General features: G+C 44.9%; 1 protein-coding gene across 2 annotated transcripts in view; it reads right to left on the bottom strand.

Annotated features, from left to right (window-relative positions):
- Positions 1–18723, bottom strand: part of ZC3HAV1 (zinc finger CCCH-type containing, antiviral 1) — a 61605-nt gene extending 42882 nt beyond the window's left edge. For both annotated transcript variants that reach the window (XM_047097608.1, XM_047097609.1), the window contains exons 1-2: positions 18279–18723; positions 759–894 (exon numbers count right to left, since the gene is read on the bottom strand). In XM_047097608.1, coding sequence (XP_046953564.1) covers positions 759–894; positions 18279–18586 — 444 coding nt within the window. In that variant the 5' untranslated portion in view covers positions 18587–18723. The remainder of the gene's footprint in view (positions 1–758; positions 895–18278) is intronic.
- Between the last annotated feature and the right edge of the window lie 1650 nt (positions 18724–20373).

A 20373-nucleotide genomic window follows, 5' to 3' on the forward strand; every position in this document is an offset into this window, starting at 1 on the left:
TTAGGCTTTGCAAGCCATTTGGTCTCTGTTGCAACTACTCAGCTTACTATTGCGTTAAGAAAGCAGGAATGGACAATATGCAAATGAATGAGTGTGGCTATTTCCAATAAAACTTTATTTATAAAACCAGGTAGCAGGCCATATTTGCCCCATGGGCCATAGTTTGATAACCTTGGATCTAGACTATCAAGTGAGAGAGAAATAAAATTACATTTTATTTGTGGGGCGCCTGGGTGGCTCGTTCGGTTGAGTGTCCTACACTTGATTTTGGCTCAGGTCATGATCTCACAGTTCTTGCATTCGAGTCCTGCATCAGGCTCTGTGCTGACAGCTCAGAACCTGCTTGGGATTCTCTCTCTTTCTCTCTGCCCCTCCCCTGCTCTCTCTCTAAATAAATAAGTTTCAAAAATTCTATTTTATCTGGATCAGTACATTTTGAGGTCTCTGGTACAAAAGTGCTGCCTGTACCCTCAACCAATATAATATACCCTGTCATCTTCCAAAACCTCGATTCAAAGCCCGCCTCCTTCCAGGAAGCTGTCTAGATGTAAAGCATCAACTATTCTTACTACCGCATCTTCAGATCACTTCGCATAGGAAGGAAATTTCTGGAATCTTTGGGTCACTCAGCAATAGCCGCCTGTTGACTGCCATCTGTAGAGCCTGGTGGGAACTTTGAGTCATTGCGTTTCAACACATCCATGACACGACACTGCCAATATTCTCTCTGCTGCTGAAACGAAGGAATCATAACTCACCTCTGGCATAAAAAAGGGGTCACTTTGGACGAGGAGCACTGCTAATTCCTCTTTGTTCAGTCCAGAGAGCTCATGATTTTTCAGGACCTTGAAGTTCTCTTCCGAGAGAACCTCGTGAGAATATTTGCACAGATTCCTGGAAGAAAACGATAATTGTCAGTGTCTCCCCTTCACAGAAGTTAAGAAAAACAGATCATCTAGGGAACTTTCAGTTATCAATGTCCACATCCCTTGGTTAGTAATCCTGCCTAAAGAATACACTTTAAAAATATAAATGGATGGGGCATCTGGGTGGCTCCATCAGTTAAGCTTCAGACTCTTGATTTCGTCTCTCTCTGCCTCTCTCTCCCAAAAATAAATAAATAAACTTTTAAAAAAAGTCAACGGGACGGGGCGCCTGGGTGGCTCAGTCGGTTGAGCATCCGACTTCGGCCCGGGTCACCATCTCGCGGTCTGTGAGTTCGAGCCCCGCGTCAGGCTCTGGGCTGATGGCTCAGAGCCTGGAGCCTGCTTCCGATTCTGTGTCTCCCTCTCTCTCTGCCCCTCCCCCGTTCATGCTCTGTCTCTCTCTGTCTCAAGAATAAATAAACGTTAAAAAAAAAAAAAAGTCAACGGGAAAAGAGGTTCCATTTCTCAAATATTTTAATGGCACACAATTATTCATCGCTTTATTTCTCATATGCCTTATATACCGATGCATACCTTTATGATTTGTATGGCTGCAAAGTAATGGAAGAAGCTCTTAGCTGTAGGTGTCAAATGACTCTACAGAAGAAGAGGCAGAAATCCCCTTCACTCTAAGGCACTGATGATCTACGTCCACACCGTCCAAGAGGACACACTCATGACGATGGAACTGTTCTAGAACCTGAGCTTTCCAAATACGGCCACTGAGAACTGAAACATAGCTAGTGAGACTCAGGAACTAAATTTTCTATTTTACTTTATTTTAATTAATTTAAATTTGAACAGCCACACGTGACTAGTGCCTACCATGTGGATGGCAGAGACTTAGGTTGCCGGTGTTAGAAGTACAGCGGGAGAATCAGCGTCACCATCGCCTGGGAGCCTGTCAGAAATTCAGAATTTCTGGCCCCGCCCCAGTTATAATGAATCAAAATCTGCCTTTCAACAGCATCCCCAAACGACTTAATGACATTAAAGCCCAAGAAGCACTGTATCTAGAGCATTGAAAAACCCTGACAGCAATGTTGTTTTCATTAGACAAACATAATTTGACAGTTATCAGTGTCCCCATAACAAACTCATTCCACTTTTAACTTAAATACACTACCAGTAACTGTTGCCAAAGCCCTCAGATTTATGGTATTGATAGTTACTAATATGACGGGAGGTTAATATTTTCTAGTTGGCACAACCATTATCAAATTGTCAGGCGGTTAGGTAATGGCCAGATTTTCACTATAAAAACAGCTACCTGGCTACAATTACCTTTGTACAAATAACCTTCCACCTTCTACGGTATTTTCCTGGGATTTACTCCTTTGGGAGTATTGCCTCAAAAGACACAGTAATTTTCTTGGCAGCTTGTGTTTCCTTTTGATCTACTGCTCTCCAGGAAACCTACCAGCAATCTGTGGCTTTGTCTATTTCCCTGCAAGCACATTAACAAGGAGTTTTATCACTTTTGCTACTTCAGTAGGCATGAAATAGACTTAGGCTTTTAATGTGCACTTTATTAACAAGGCTGAATATTCCCAAATGTTGTCTTGATGCTTATATTTCCTTACTTACTCCTTTCTTTCCTTCCTCCCTGTTTGTTCATCTCCTTTAACTGTTTACCTAGTGGAGAATGGTTACTGACCTACAGATTTATAACTGATCGTTGTATTTTTAAAAATTGATCTTTATCAGCCTTGTTTATTTCAAATAGCTTTGCATTTTTTCCCTTTTTACCAAGAACTTTAAGGTGGTTGTTGCTGAATTGTTTTATGATCAGACCCTTCCAACCTGCCTTTCACAATTTTAATACTTGACTCTTGATTTTAGCTCAGGTCATGAGCTCATGGTTTGTGGGTTCAAGTCCTATATTGGGCTCCTCACTTAGCAAGGAATGTGCTCGGGATTCTCTCTCTCCCTCTCTCTCTGCCCTTACCCTGCTCTCTCTGCCTCTCAAAAATAAATAAACTTAAAAAAAAAAAAAATCTTAAAAAGTCCAGGGTGAGTAGAGCATGCGACTCTTAATCTCAGGGTTCTGAGTATGAATGAGCCCCACATTGGGTGTAGAGATTACTTTAAAAAGTCACTTATTCAAATGCTGCTGTCTGTGTGTAAGGCATTTCTGAAACTCTCTCGAACTGCCTTCAGATCTAGCTATGGAATCTCCTAAAAAAAAAAAAAAAAAAAAAAAAAATCACAGAAATCACAGCATCAACGACTTGTGTCTGCTACCATCTGAGCTCTTAAAACCCAACCAGCCCTCCCACTCACTTTGCTTCTTCGAGAAGTCCAGCGCAGCTGGTCAGGCTCTGGTGACAGTCTCTATCCTAGCCATTTTCTCAGGCAGGCCCTTCTAGGTCTCTGGTGCCTCTTGATAAAGCTGACATCGGCTCTCTCAGCTTGTTTGGGGGCTCTATGGTTTCAGATAACTTCTCCCAGCCCTCAGCACCTGGGCTAAGGCCAGCCTAAGCCCTCAGCAACTGGGCTGAGACTTCACCTTATCACTCCTCCCACCCCCATGGGAGGGGGGGAATCTGAACAGAATCTGTGGCTGGGAGGGCCCAGCCTCCAGCCCAGGCAGAAAGGCCCTCCATTACCAGATGAATGTGAGACTCATTAAGTATAAGGCTTCTCATTCTACAGGCCATTCTCATTAACGACCCTCGTGGTAGGGAGCTGAAAATGACCTCGGTTGAAACAAACACCCCACAGCTAGAAGGTTCCGCTGGTCTGTCTCAGAGATACCTGACAACTGTTACTTGAAAAGAATTTAGAATCTTCACTTTCCTCTCAGCTCCAACCCAGATATCCTGAACACCGTGCCAAGACTATGTCTCCCTTTGTATGGTTAAATAAGGGTCATGGTAGACGACAGAGCCCCTCTCGTGACAGCGAGAGGCAGCCTTGGTCTAACCTGTCCTAGCTGAGGAGGAGTGGGGCACTTCCAAGGTCCCCAAAGTCAACAGTTCCTCTAAATAACTCAAGACCACCAGGCAGCCCAATGGGTCTGCCTGAAACCCGGAGTCAGTAGGCTTTTCCGAGCTCACCCACGACACTCCTGCCTGAAGGAAGAGCCCCAGCCAGCACATGCTGCCCTGGCTGGGTCCTTGCTGCGGCCTGAATGAAGGCTCAGTTTCACTCCTCATTTCTCTCCACCCTCAGGCAAACTGCTCATTCCTCCAGACTCATGACACTCACCTGCCACCCAGCTTCAGTCTGCAACATCTACGTCCAGCCTCTCTGACCTGCAGGCTCCTCCATGGGAGGCCCTACTCCATTTCCCCACATTCCCTAGATGTCTCCCAACTCCTCAGGGGCTTTCTCTTTGCCCTAATTTCAGCATGTTGGGTCAGCCTCGGGGGTGGGGCGGTTCAAGCTCACCTGTTTGGGAGTTAAGCCCAAGAATACAAAACCCAAGGTTTATTGCATGTTTACTGAGGGACGGCAACTCTGCCTCTGTTATTTAATATAGTCACCACAATAATCCTATGAGGTAGTGGTTTACTTTTTACTTTGGGAGACTGAGGCTGGATAAAATGGGAAATCAAAGGTAACTCCAAAAAAGGAACCCCAATCTAAAAAAACAAAAAAAAAAAAAACCTAATCTGATAAAAACAAAAACAGATTGAAACTTTTACAAACCCAAAACGGGAAAAAAAAAAAAAAAAGAAAAGAAGGAAAGGAAAGGAAAGGAAAGGAAAGGAAAGGAAAGGAAAGGAAAGGAAAGGAAAGGAAAGGAAAGGAAAGGAAAGGAAAGGAAAGGAAAGTCATTCTGGCTTATTTAAACCGCTATTCCCCACTATTAAATGGAAAATCAAGAGTGGAGTAGGAGAGAGAATGCACAGAAATCACATTAAGGACATCGCATGTAGCAAGGACACAAGAAACGATAGAAACTATTTCTTACAACTTGCATTGAGGAGACAATTTCAGCCGAACCGGCTGCAGTTAGAGCCGGATGGAGGTCATGTTTTAGGTTTCAGGTGGCAGAACCTTCTTTCCCACTTTGTGCTGACCACTCTGCCCCAGCTCCAGGGCCCTAATGTTGACCAGGAGGCTTAAGTGGGGAAAAAAGAGTGAAAATCTGCCATGGCTTCCTTGGGTTCTCTAAGCCAGTGGTTCTCAAAGTGAGGTCCCCCAACCAGCGTCACTGGAAGGTTGTCAGAAATGCAAATTCTCAGGTCCCATCCCAGACCTACTGGTTGAGTCTCAAACTCTTAGGGTGGGTCAGAGTCATCTAGAAGGTCTGTTAGGGGGAGCCTGGGTGGCTCAGTCGGTTAAGCGTCAGACTTCAGCTCAGGTCATGATCTCGTGGTTCGCAAGTTCAAGCCCCATGTCGGGCTCTGTGCTGGGAGCTTTGGAGCCTACTTCAGATTCTCTGTCTCCTTCTCTCTCTGCCCCTCCCTCGCTTACTCTCTCTCTCTCTTTCTCTCTCTCTCAAAAATAAGTAAACATTAAAAAAAAAATTTAGAAGGTTTGTTAGAACACAGGTTGCTGGGCCCCACCCCGAGGTTGTGCTCCGTAGGTCTGCGCATGTCTAACAAGTGCCTAGGTACTAAAGCCGCTTGCTGCTGCTGGCTGGCTGGGGACACTTGGCAGTAGAGGCTCCAGCTATCTTCTACAAAGGACAGGGGGGCCTGCAGAAGGTGGGGGCACGGCCACAGAGAGTCCCCACCTCCCAGCACAGAGACGAGCTCTCCCACAAACCATTATGAAGTGCTCAGAGGGAAAGCAAGTGTTGGCACAATTCTGCCTGTACTTGGAGCAGATAAACTTCAAACAGCGTGAGCTGGGGTGGGAGATGATAACTTTTTATAAAAAGGCCAAAGATGGCCTTGAAAGAGGCAGAATGGTCTCCGCTTCAGGGATCTCAGGCCAAAGCCTACAAACAAATGACCTTTTTTCACTTTTCCCTTCCAGCCGCAGAACAAAATGTTATTTTAACCCTGGCAATAAATCCTCCCCCGCACCTCAGATGAGGTCTGGGCGGCGGAGTGCCTCTCATCCCTGGCTACGCACAATCATCAACCAGGGAGTGTTCAGAAATACCTAAGCCAAACCCTCAGAGCCTGATTTAATTTGACAGGGGGTGGCAGGTGATTGTACTGTGCAGTCACAACTGAGAATTGTTAGTCGAACTAGTCAGATCAGAATCTAAGGGAGGTTCCTGAATTAGACGGTCACCTCCAAGCTCTGACGCTTAGCGAGCTGGTAAACACAGAGCCGGCCCTGGACTCAACAACCAAACCAACGGGAAAAACATACCAACCTAAGGGAGAGTCTTGTTTTTTGACAGTGATGTGTCTCCAAATACCCCTTCCCTTCTCCCACTAGCCCCCTCAGCTCCCCAACACCTTGTGGGGCGGGGCTGATAAAAAACAAAGATATAGTTGATTTGCACAGAAAACAGGAAATAGCTCATCATGATGTAAACCAGGTGAAAAAGGAACCAGGATGTGTGAAAGATAAAATCTAGAGAACGCTGATCTAAAGAATAAAATGTCGCCCACCCATAAAAGCCCTAATGAAGTATTATTTCAAAGCCATGAGACTCCTGTTCGCTCTGTTTGTACAGCTGATGTTCAAGGTTAAGTTGCCATGTGACTAGAGGTAGGTATGGCTCAGTGAATCCGGAAGCCCTAGTAAGATGGCGGGGGAGAATCAGAGCAGACGAATAGAAAGCGCAGGAACAGGATAAGGGACGGTGTGGGGGAAGAGAAAGCATGGAGCTGAAGACAAGAACCGGCTTTAACCACAACTGTACTACCCGGAACACACAAGGTGCAAAGAAGAGAAGGTCGACTGACTGCTGCCACAGGGTGAGCTCAAGGCGTACCAGCTGCAGGCCTCGGCCTGGGGACAGGAATGCACCTGGTTGGCTGCAAGACTCTGGGCAGCGGAGGGTGATAGGAGGATGGGGGCCCACAGAGGATGGGAGGGGTTGGGGGGGGGTGCTGAGGATCTGGGTGTAGTCTATTGTACCAAGGGTGAGGCACCCCCAAATCGTCTCTCTGTTATTGCAGACAATGCCCCACTCCAGCACCCTTAGTACCGCCCATTAGAATCACCTAGGGACTTCTAAAAAATGCCAGTGCCCAAGCCATACTCCATACCAATTAAATCAGAATGTGCGGGGGTAGGAGCAGGGCATCTGTATTTTTTTTTGAGACAGAGGGTGCAAGTGAATAAGGGGCAGAGAGGGAGAGAGGGAGGGAGAGAAGGAGGGAGAAAGAGAGAAAGAGAGAGAGAGAGAGAGCTCGCTCACCTGAAGTGGGACACAAGCTCACGGAACAGTGAGATCATGACCTGAGCCGAAGTCAGATGCTTCACGACTCAGCCACCCAGGCGCCCTGGGCATCAGTATTTTTTTTAAAGATTCCTCAAGTGATTCCAATGTACTGCAAAGGTTGGGACCCATCACCCTAAGTCCACATCAGGGCTGAGAAAAAGCATAGGAAGGGTAAAGCGTTGAGAGGTGGTGGCGTTGTCACCAGAATGTTCACAATTAGAGAAGAAAGTGACCCACAAGACTCCTCTCCTCACACATACCCCTTCTCCTTCTTCCCCTGCCATACTTCCCAACATAAATCCCTTTGGAAATTAAGACGAATGTTAAACTAGAGGGAAAAAGTAATGAACTATTTAACGGTGGTTTGAGGGTTCCTTTCGAGAGAGAGGAAGGGGTAGAAGCCTCTAGAATAGCCTACTCTTTGCCACACAAAGCATGTGCTCCATAAATATATGTTGATGGAGGGGGCAAGAATGCCCCAGGCTTCCTGTAGGTCTTGTGGTTCTATCACAGAAAAGTAACAGATGGGTCACCCTAACCCCGGAGAAAAGCAATACTTTTTTCAACTTGTGTTCAGCCTGCGCTAAAGAATCCATCTCATTTCTCTTTTATGCCCTCAAATGCCGAAGCCACATGAAACCTCGTTTTTGCAATCTACCAGGAAGCAGATCGGTGCTGTTTCTGAAAGTGTGGTTCATGGACCCCTGCAAAACAATCTGTAGGATGATGGGGAAAATGCAGATCCCCGGGCCCAGCCCACCCCTCTGAACCAGAATGTCTGATGTGTGACAGGGAAATCTGCATTTTCGTAAGCCCTCCCCAAGTGATTCAGATATATATCAAAATCTGAGAAGTACTGCTCCAAAGCTGGGTACCTACTATACTCCAGGGGCTACCCAAGGCTAATAAACTCAGGGTACAGGAAAAAATGTTACAACTCTTTACATGTATTTCTTACCTAAAAAAGTAAAAAAAAAAAAAAAAAAAAAAAAAATTGCCTAGGCTATAAGATGTGAAGGAGTAGGGGAAGATGGACCAGTTAACTCAGAAGGTGCACAAGATAGCCTTAGGCCTAATAGAAATTTTCTACACCTTGATCCTGGCGAGGGTTACATGGGTATATATCCGTTTATCAAGACTCTGCACCCTGGATACTTTTTTTTAATGTTTTTATTTATTTTGGGGAGAGAGAGACAGAGCACGAGCAGGGGAGGGACAGAGAGAGAGAGAAAGACAGATTGGGAGACACAGAATCCGAAGCAGGTTCCAGGCTGCAAGCTGTCAGCACAGAGCCCGACGCGGGGTTCGTGAAACTCAAACTCACCAACCGTTAGATCGTGACCTGAGCCGGAAGTCGGACGCTCAACTGACTGAGCCACCGAGGCGCCGCGCAACCTGGATACTTTAAATGGGTGCATTTTACTGTATGTGAATCACACCTCAATAAAGTTGATTTTAAAGTTCTTTTAAAAGATAAAAAAGTGAGGGGCACATGGGTGGTTCGGTGGGTTAAGTGTCCAGATTCTTGATTTCCGCTCAGGTCATGATCTCATATTTTGTGAGATCAAGCCCCGCACCGGGCTCCGTGCCGACAGGGCGGGGCCTCTTGGGATTCTCTCTCTCACGCTCTCTGCCCCGCCCACCCCCCCAAAAAATATTTTTTTAAAAAGATAAAAAAGTGAGTAAATATTTAATACACAAACTACGAAGTTACACGTTAGTTATGTGATTTTTTAAGTAAATATAATAGGAGTCCATGCTCAAAATGTTCTTTATTGACAGGAGTCAGGAATCAAAATGTTTGGAAATTACTCCCCTAGGTGACTTGTTAACCTGATGCTCAGAGTTGGTCTGAAATGGATGAAAATCTTTCTGAAGTGTGGCAGAGCCCAAAGGACAGTGAAACGGGTCTCCATTCTCTCCTCGAAACCTAAGTCCAGCTCCTCTGTTCCCGCTTGTTTGAAATGATTTCTCCCTGGGCCTGAAATCCTAGGTCCTTCTGGATTCCTTCACTCCTTTTCCACCCCCACCCTGGAGCCTTGCCAATTGCAGAGTAGCCTTTAGGTAGAGATCAGAGATACCCGTAAATATGGTCAGGACCAGTAAGCAAATGAGAACCCTTTTATGGGAGGAAAACAAATCTGTATTTAGTTTCACCATTTAATGCTGCTATCTCTACACTATGTAAAAAGTAGAAAATCTATTGTTATCACATGCTTCTCTGTCACTTATTCAACATTTTACCAAGATTCATAGGGCTGCCTATAATGTCGTTATGTTACTTAGCTGAATTTCTGCAGAAAGCTGCAGAAATCGAAAGTCAGATTCGGCCAAATGAAAATAAACATGAAACAAATGTGAAAAGAGGATACAAATTCCCAAATGATTCCTACGGGCCCCACACCCCTCTGGGCCCTGATGTCACAGAAAACAGCAGTCTCTATGGCCATCAGCCTAACTGCGAGACTCCACGGACTGAGGACAACTGGTAACAGAAGGAACTTCCAGAAAGACTCCTCGGTAAATACGCTACACATATGACAGGTAACATGCAAAAGTAAAAGGCAAACCTTTGAAACAAACATTGTGCTAAGTGAAAGAAGCCAGACACAGTGGGACAAATACCGTAGGATTCCATTTGTAAGAAATATCCAGAAAAGGCAAATCCACAGAGACAGATTAGAGGTTGCCGGGGGCCGGGGAGAGGGGAAGACAGGGTGACTACAGATGGGTATAGGGTTCCTGTTTGGGGTGAGGAAAATGTTCTGGAACTAGATAGCCGTAATGGGTGGACAACATCATGAATGTACTTATTGCCATTGAACTCTACGCTTTTTTTCCCCCAGTTTGAAGGTCATTCTTTTTTTTTTATTTTAATTCCGGCATAGTTAATACACAGCGTTATATTCGTTTCAGGTGGATGTTATAGTGGTTCACCGATTCTAACATTTACTCAGTGCTCATCAAGGTAAGTGTGAACTGTTAACACTTGAAAATGGTAAAAAAATAAATAAAGACCATTACAAGCAAAAAATAAGACCAATAAAATGCAAAAGAAAAATGAAAGATGGAAATAAGAAGCAACTGCTAAGAATTAGGCGCCAAGTAAGGGAAACGTAAATTTGAGCATTAGGTCTCAGAGCGGCTGGAGACCCAGAAATATGTAATGAGTTAAAACCACGATGAGGTAAGATTTCACATTACTTGTATTGGCACAAATTTTAAAAGGCTGACGATGTCTCCTCCAGCCAGGCTTGCAGGTTTTTGAAGGCCACAGCCTGCAGCCACCTCCTTTGCCTGGCAAAGCAATAAAAGCTATTGTACCTCTTTATCTGTTCCCCGCCCCGCAAAAAAAGGCCGATGATTGTCAAACGGCGAGGATATGAAGCAAGGGAATGCTCATATTCTCCCAGTGGTAGTAAAACCTTGTATACACACTCGGAAGACAAGTTGGTACCATCTCATAAAACTAAAGATAAACGTGGAAGTTCTACTACTAGACATCTAGGGAACTCTTGGTACACACGGAGAGACATCCCATAAAATTCAACGCATCAGGGTTTGTAACAGCAAAAAATTAAAAAACAATCTATATTTTGATAATAAGAAAACATTGACATATAAAGTGCACACATTTCCTACAAAAGAAAGCTCTGCATTTGAAAGAGCTAAAGCAGGGGACTCGGAGCAAAATGGAGGTCCATGCAGCAAGTGCCCAAATGTTGAAAAGTAAACAATCAAGCTCCGAAGTGGTTCAATAAAACATGTTCCATCTTCCTGTCTCAATAACATACTTTCATAATGAGCTGGAGAGCCAAGTTCGAACGGAGAATTCTCAGACTCCACCAAGTTCTCTGGTGGATATAGAAGGATATGAAAGAATGGATATAGAAGGGATATATAGGATATAGATAGAAGAGGATAGAGGAGGATGAAGAAAGTCGGCCCTGGCTTGCAACTCTGGCCTACCACTTCTCTCTTCTCACCCGCGGCTGTGTCCCACACTGCTGGAGCCATCATACGGAGGCAACAGACATGCCAGCCGCATGTAGGAAGACCTGGGGAAGAAGCCATCCAGGCTGTGGCTGTGGGTTCGGGAATTCCAGGGTCCCAGAAACCCAGAGCGTGGTCTAGAATGAAAGTGGGGACTAGAGGTTCTAGATGGCCTCATGGACTCCTCAAAGAGTGAGTAGGGACACAACTAAAAGAGGGCCAGAACTAGGGTTGTAAAGCAGAGGCCCCAGGGAAGAAGTCCATCTTGTCCAGGTCTCCAGACGGTACAGAAACAGAAACAGGGCTCTGTACATTAGGGGTGAGTCTCAGAATCATCATGTTGTGCACACAAAAGCAAATTAAATCCAGTATTTGCACACCTAGTATTGATATCACTTATAGGCTTGAAACCAGGCAAAACGATACGAAATATTGCTTAGAAAGACACACTAGAGGCGCCTGGGTGGCTCAGTCGGCTGAGTGTCCGACTCTTCATTTCAGCTCTGGTCATCATCTCACGGTTGTGGGATCGAGCCCCACATTGGGCTCCATGCTGAGCGTGGAGCCTACTTGAGAATCAATCTCTCTCTGTCTCTCTCTCTCTCTCCCTCTGCCCCTCTCCCCTACTCGCTCTCACTCTCTCTCTCTAAAATAAGTTTTTAATTCAAAAAAAGAAATGCACACACATATTTAAAAAACAGTAAATGTATGCAAAAAATAACAATCAAACGCAGACCTGTATCAGTATGATTGCAAATTGGTACAGCCACTACAGAAAGTACAGACATTCCTCAAAAAGCTAAAAATTGAACTACCGTAGAATCAGCAATCCCACTTCTCGATATATATCCCCCAAAAAATGAAATCAGTATCTCAAAGAGATACCGGCACTGCCATGTTCAGTGTAGCATTATTCACAGTAGCCAAGATATGGAAACAACTTAAATGTCCATCAACCGATGAATGGATAAAGAAAATGTGGCACACGGATGCAGACACAGATATACAGATATGCCAAGGAATATGCATGATTCAAAAGAAGGAAATCCCACATGGATAAACCTAAAAGACAGTATGCTAAGTGAAATAAGCCAAACACAAATAACTGTATGATCTCTTATACGTAGAATCTAAAAAGTCACACCCACACAAGGTCAAATGGTGGTTGCCAGGGACTGGAGTGGGGAGTGGGGTTGGTAAGGGGATCCCGGTCAAAGTATACAAATTTTCAGTTATAAGATGAACAAATTCTGGAGCTCTAAGGGACACCATGGTGCCTGTAGATAACAATAATGTATTCTCAAAATTTGCTAAGAAAGTTGATCAGAAGTGTTTTCATCATCAAAAAAAAAAAGAGGGAAAATTGATGAGGAGATAGATAGCTTAATTAGCTTGACTGAGGGGAATTATTTCATAATGTATACATATATCAAAATATCACATGGTGGGGTGCCTAGCTAGCTCGGACTCGATCTTGGGGTCAGGAGTTCAAGCCTCACTTGGGTATACAAATTACTTAAAAAAAACAAAAACAAAAACAAAATACCACATTGTAATACCTTAAATATAAACAATGTTTATTAGTCCATGCTACCTCCATAAAGCTGAGGAGGAAAATAGAACAGTTTATTTATCTCTAGTTATCACGTATAAGATGGGGGAGATGATCAAGAAAGAGAATTCGGGGGGAGGAATAACAGCAGTATTGTATTTCCGAAGTTGATTCATGGGTACACAGTAACTCATTGTATGCTTTATATATTTTCGTAAGACTCAAATACCACATAATAAAAACTTCAGAGAGAAAATTACTTTAAAAGTAAACAATTTATGCCCTTTTAATTGGCATAAATGTAAAAAGTCTGATAATACGAAGTGCCAGCTGGCCATAAGATGGGGACACTGGGACTCTCAAACATGAAAATATTTGTCAGAATCTAGAAAAGTTGAAACTGCAACCATTCAACACTCAACACAGCAATTCCACTTCGTAATGACCCACTCTGGAAAAGCACCAGAGACATGTATATTCTTGACAGCATGGTTTGTTATAGCAAAAAAAAAAAAAAAAAAAAAAAATGGGAAATATCCCAGATGCCCATTATTGGAGCAGTAGGCACTGAACTGTGCTATAAATCATATGAAATACTATATAGCTGTTAAAATGAATAAATTGGATCCTTATGTATCAACATGAATAGATCCCCAAAAAGTAACACAGAGTAAAAATTCTGAATACATAAAACATGGGGCGCTGGGCTAACTCAGTCAACCTATCTTGGAGTTGTAAGTTCGAGCCCCATGTTGGATATAGAGATTACTTAAAAATAAAATCTTTAGGGGCACCTGGGTGGCTCAGTTGGTTAAGTGTCTGACTTCAGCTCAGGTCATGATCTCATGGCCCGTGAGTTGGAGCCCCCATCAGGCTTTGTGCTGACAGCCCAGAGCCTGGAGCCTGCTTCAAATTCTTGTGTCTCCCTCTCGCTCTCTGCCCCTCCCCCGCTCACACTCTGTCTCTCTCCTACAAAAATAAACATTAAAAAAATTTAATAAATAAAATAAAATCTTAAAAAAATACAAAACAATACTACATTTTGTGTGTGTGTGTGTATATATATACACACACACACACACACACACACACAAATGTATGTGGGAGGAAATTATAAAAGCATGGGGGGGCAGAACACACATCATAATCCTAACTGATATTGCTTCTGAAGACTGGAGGGAATGAGACTAGGAAATAGAAAGTAGTTTTAGGCTTGTTATGGTTTTTATTTTCCTTTAAAAGATAAGCAAAAATGAAAAAACGTAAATATTTATTCTGAGAGATGAGTTGTAATCTTATTATATAGTACTTTCTTTTATAGAACTTTTGTTATATTACATATTGAGAGTATATACATACTCTGATGCTCGTCACATTATTCTTTGCAATTTGGGCGTTTTTTTTTTCAATTTATTAAATAGTCAATTAAACCTCTTCCCATCTACCCACCCCACCCAAAGTTACAATTAACCAAACGGGAAAGGCATACAAACAGGAAAGAGCCCAGAGGAAACACCCACATTGGCAAAAAACCGCAAAGCTAGTTGAAAACGCTCAGGCAGCCTGTTTTACACAGTTAGACAGTCATGCTTGAAAAACAAAAAACAAAAAAACTTGAATTAATGAAAGGTCGTACTTCACACAGCTACTTCACAACACAAGTGGCTAGTTAAGAAACCGTGCAGTGAGTGATCTGGATTCCACAGTAACTGTCAGCTACCTGCTATGCGACCTTCGGTAAATTTCTGAAGCGGTCTGGGCCTGAGTTTCTTTATTTTTTTTTTTTTAATTTTTTTTTCAATGTTTATTTATTTTTGGGACAGAGAGAGACAGAGCACGAACGGGCGAGGGGCAGAGAGAGAGGGAGACACAGAATCGGAAACAGGCTCCAGGCTCCAAGCCATCAGCCCAGAGCCTGACGCGGGGCTCGAACTCACGGACCGCGAGATCGTGACCTGGCTGAAGTCGGACGCTTAACCGACTGCGCCACCCAGGCGCCCCGTCCTGAGTTTCTTTATATTAAGATGGGATTTATAACACCTATCTTGAGAGCTATAGTAAAGACTCTCTTGGATACCATCTCTAAAGTGCTTATCATAATGCTTGATAGCTATTTGTTCAATGAATGGTAGTTATTGTTTGCGACAGACCTGGAATTAGAACTCCACGTGTGGGCATGTATTTCAGTAAAGCAAAACAGAAATATCTAAACTGATGCACCAAAACAAATAAATACCCAACAGTGAAGCAAGCCCTTGTTGACTAACATGTACTGCTAAAAGCAATATAAGAGAAAGACTAGAACTGCAAGATAGATAGGAGAAATCCTATCCGTGAATATAAAAGAATTTTTATATAAGGAAATATAAAGGAAATTTACTAAGTCCAGCAAATTGCAAACTGCCCTCAGGCAGAGAAAGGTAATGGTTAAGTTCAATATGAGTATCAATTGGTCAACAGATCCCATTAACCCGTAATCCACAAGGAAAGTCCTTTAGACTTCCACATGTCAAGTTTTAGATGATTTTATGAATTTTCTAAGAAGGGGGAATAGTTTTAAAACATACTTGGGGAAAAAACATATTTTCGAGGTTTTGAGTCAAAAAAAAAAAAAATACTCCCAAGAGCCCTATTATGAAGACACAATGCACTTTAATGGATTAAAAATTTGTAATTCTCCTATTCAAAAGTGATGAAAAAGGAAATAAAAAATACAACTAGACCAATAAATTAAGTAAAAATTCATCACTTCACTAATAAGTTTAAACTTATGGTTTAAAATGGTTTTGATGTTTCAAACCACACACACACACACACACACACACACACACACACACCCCACACAAATACCAGAATAATATTCATAAAACAAAAAACTAAAGTTCCTTAAAAAAAAAACACTAAAGTTTTTAAACATATTGTGTGTAAGAAATTGAAAGTTTCTATGGGGCACCTGGGTGGCTCAGTCGGTTAAGCGTCCGACTTCGGCTCAGGTGACGATCTCACGGTCCGTGAGTTCGAGCCCCGCGACGGGCTCTGTGCTGACCGCTCAGAGCCTGGAGCCTGTTTCAGATTCTGTGTCTCCCTCTCTCTCTGACCCTCCCCCGTTCATGCTCTGTCTCACTCTGTCTCAAAAATAAATAAACGTTAAAAAAAAATTGAAAGTTTCTAAACATACTGGATATGCAACATTTTTAAACAATCATGGATTATGTCTTCATAGGTTTTTTCCTGAAGATTCAAGTCCTATTATAAGATAAGATTATAATCAGGGAAATTTGAATGCCAACTGGATATTAAAGTATATTAAAATTGTAACTGTAAAAAATTATAATTGTTGTACTGAGGTTATGTGAATAAAATAGAGTCCTTACCCTTTAGAGATACTAAAGAATTTACAAAACACATAACACGTTGGAGCTGGGGACAGGGATGGAGAGGGGGAAATAAATGAAATAAGATTGGCCATATTGTAAAGACTGCTGAATTGAAATGATGGGCACACGGCAGTTCATTATTCTCTTTTCTCTACTTTAGTATATTTTGAAAATATCCAGAGTAAACAATTAAAAGAGAAATATGTATTTAAAACTAAAAGCCAACGCTAATTGAAGAATTTTTAGTAACAAAACAGGAAAGAACCAAAAATAAATAAAATAAAATAAAAAGGTAACGAGGCCTTACAACTCCTTGTTATTCAGTATAGTGCTAGAACATTCTATCCCTTTCTATCTTCTACCCTCCACCCTCCTTTCCTCCTCCCAGATTTCCTGGGTTACTGTGACTTAGGAGGACTCACTCTACACTCATTCATGATGTACCTCCAACTTAGAAACATACTTTCAAATTGGTGCCTCACAACATATTCAATAATTTTTTTTTTAATAACGGAGCACAGGGGCGCCTGGGTGGCGCAGTCGGTTAAGCGTCCGACTTCAGCCAGGTCACGATCTCGCGGTCCGGGAGTTCGAGCCCCGCGTCAGGCTCTGGGCTGATGGCTCAGAGCCTGGAGCCTGTTTCCGATTCTGTGTCTCCCTCTCTCTCTGCCCCTCCCCCGTTCATGCTCTGTCTCTCTCTGTCCCAAAAATAAATAAACGTTGAAAAAAAAATTAAAAAAAAAAAAATAACGGAGCACATTCAGCACTTTTTAAAATTGTTTACCATTTTGTCCCAAACAAACTTTAAAAGAAAAAAAACTATCTCATTTACCTCATCCATTTAAAACACCTGTATTTTGTATGCTTTTACTACACATATATTGGGGGTTAGTAATCTAAAATTTTTTCCTAAAAATCACAAGATCAAAAGATTGATGGCCACCATTTTGCACACCAAGACATCACTTAAAAGTTTTTAAGAAGGAGCCAAGGGTGAAAAGTACTACATCAAGAAAAATTGAGCAGAAGTGCACGGGGAGACAAAACAGCGGGAGAAACACTATGGTCGGAGACAATCGTTCACTAATTGAACAGACGTTCAACCAGAAGTGGGATGGGACGGAACTGGGCAGGAAGGGGACAGAAGCCCTCAAGACAAAGGCTTGGTGATTAAGGTATTGAGAAAGGTGAAGAGGGAGTTGGGGCAGGGTCAGAGACCCTGCCCTGGGGGAAAGAAGAGGAGAGTGACTGATTGGCAGCATATTCAGGTACTGATGAGACGAAGAACCCAGATGAAGCAGGAAGGCAGGGTCAGCCCGTGTACAAATGGAAGCCATCTTTGGATATGTGACAGCTGAACCCTAGGGAGTGAGCTCTCCTAGGGAGACACTGGGAAGACAGGTCAAAAGGCTTAACCCAAATTCGGGGCACACTAGATTTAGGAGGCCAAAAAAACGAACAAGGGGAAACCCAGAAGCAGCTGCCTGAGGGATAAGCCGCACTATCTCAAAGTGGTCCCAAGAACGGGCGGTCACCAGTTTGGGCCACCAGGGAGACGTTGGGGCAGGAGCACTGGGAGAGGACACTGCAACATCGAGGAACCTTGAGGAGGCCCTTTCAGGGCAGGCGGTGCGTACTAGCTTCGGAGATCAGAAAAGTGATAATGAGGGGCGCGGAGGCGGCAAGGAATGGACGCCCAAGCGAAAGGGCCAGCTCGCTGCGGTGGAGACGGATCCCGCTGCGGAGGGTGCAACACGCCTAGGAAGGAAGACAGCGCCGAGGGAAAGACTCAAGATTCCAGACAGTGGGTGCGTTTTCCTTCGTTCTCAAACCTGCCTCCAAAAGTTCTAGACCCAGGCTCGCCCCCAAAATACTGTATCCCCGCAGTCTTCCCCGGAGCGATATCGGGTTGGCCAAATTCCAGAGAAGATCTGGAGGCGCTGGACGGAGGGGAACCGCCACGAGCAGAAGCACGGGCGGGGCAGGGGCTCTCCCGGGGGAGCAGAGAGGCGGGACGCCGGAGGCAGAGGCGGTCGGGTACGACGTCCGCGCCCGTCGCGGAGCAGCGGGCCCCCGACGGTGCTCCCAGACCCGGGCCTGGGGAAGCCGCCCCTTCTCCGTGCACTCACCTCTCCGACTGCGAATAGCGGCATCGGCCCAGCAGGTTGAGTTTGCAGAGGTGCAGGTCTTCGCACGGTCTCTGGCAGTACTTGCGACGGCAGACCCGGGCTCGGGTGGTGGCCACCACGAAGCCGGTGACCCTGGCCCTGTCGCCGGTCTCCAGCAACACGAATCGGTCGGGCCCAGCCGCCTCCAGCACTTCGCGGAGCTGCGCCTCGGTGAGCGCGATCTTTTCGAGCAGCGCGTCCAGGGCCATGCGGCCCCCGTGGGCGCACAGGATTTTGGTGATGAAGCAGCACACCTCCGGGTCCGCCATGGCGCGCTGCGCTGGCCGGCCGCGGCGCGGGACGCTGCTCCGGGGAGAATCGAAACTTATAGGAGCCCCGGGGGCGGGGGCGGGGGCGGGAGCGGGCGGTGCTGCGCTGGGCGCGCCCGGGACCAGCGAGCGCGCGCTCCTCGCCGCCGTTAGCTGAGCCCAGCGGTTTCGTTTTCCCGCTCGGCCCTGGGTCGGGAGGCCGGAACTCGCCGACCCGATCCCCGTGCCGGACTGAAAGTGAACCGCGACGGCAGCCGAAGGGAAAGAAAGCGAACGGCGCGTGCGGGTCTGCCGGCGACTTCCGCAACCGCCGGACCCCTTCGCTGGGTTCTTGGCTCCGCCAGGGTGACGTTCCCCAGCTGGGCACAGCGAGGCTTCTTCCGAAAGAATTGAAACTAAAAATGATCTGGGGCCCCGGTGGAGTTTTTTATAAGCCAGCCCGTGTGGCGAATGACGCGAGTCTTAGGAGCCCCCTGGAGGAGTTCTCTGTTCTCCGCCCCACCCATTCCGGGAAAAGAACCGACCCTAGCGAGCGCTCGCCCGAAGCTGGGTGCCCGGCCTCCGCTCTTGGTGAATCTTCTCAACAACTCCAAGGATTAGATGCTATTATCCTAATTCTGTACTTCAGGAAGTAAGTAACTGGAGTAGACACAACCATTAAGCTGGAACGTGGATGTACCCGAGGTTCTCCAGATCTGGCCCCACGCCCCGGATCGTGGTCCACCTGGCCAGGACCGATGTGCACTTTCTCCCCCAACACCATGCCCTCTTAAAGAGCAACGATTATTGCTCTCGCTCTTTTTCGTCTTCGCAAGAGCTTTTTGGAGAAACCCCCCCTTCTTGCCACTGTTTTGCCTGCCTGTAATCGGTAACTGGGGTGTCCCAGGTACCACTTAATTCTCAAGGGCAAGTGGTCACAGAGAGGCATGCTTAGACATATCCCGAAATTTCAGATGGGTTCCTCTCTTTGTGCGTTTGGGCAAGGACTTATCCCTTGTGGAGACCCTCTTGGACCCCCAGAGTCGGTATAAAGATTGTCTTAAAGTGAAAACATTCGGGCTACAGAAGATGCAGAAGGAATTTTTGCCTGAAATTCTCAATCTCAAAGCAGAGCCTCCTTCAGATACAGCTGCCATTAACCCCCTTCCAAGGGAGCTTCCTGCTAATTCAGCCGCCCAGGGAAGACAGACTGCCCATCCATTAGCATCAGAAAGCCCAATAGAACCTTCCTTATTCTCCCATTGAAGCTCTAAATAAACTCTTTTGTTAAATTGAGATAGATAAACTTCAGCTATTCCAGGACTTTTCCATTGCTGGGAGCTCCCCCCACCTCCCAATGTGAAAATAAACCTTGTCTTTTCCCCTGTTAATCTGTCTATTGTCAGTTAATTTGCAGACCCCCAACCACCATATCCAACCCTATCCAAGTTGGAAGAAGAAAAAGGTTTTCCTTCCAACACTCCCAAGTTTAAAAAAAAAGGGGAGGGGGGTCATTGATCAGATAGGAAATAAACCTTTTTAAAAAAATTTATAGAATTCATGGGCACCTGGGTGGCTCAGTCTGTGAAGCATCCGACTTCGGCTCAGGTCATGATCTCCCAGTTTGCGAGTTTGAGCCCTGTGTCGGGCTCTGCCTGGATTTGCCCAAAGCCCTGCTTTGGATTCTGTCTCCCTCTCTCTCTGCCCTTCCCCCACTCACACTCTTTCTTCCTCTTTTAAAACTTGTGTGTATGTATGTATGTAATCTCTACAACCAAGGTGGGGATAGACCTCATGACCCGAGATCA

This window comes from Lynx rufus, unplaced genomic scaffold, assembly GCF_022079265.1.
Source record: "Lynx rufus isolate CCGP_SWC_20201006 ecotype Redwood Valley unplaced genomic scaffold, mLynRuf1.p SCAF_4, whole genome shotgun sequence".
NCBI classification, from domain to species: Eukaryota; Metazoa; Chordata; class Mammalia; order Carnivora; family Felidae; genus Lynx; species Lynx rufus.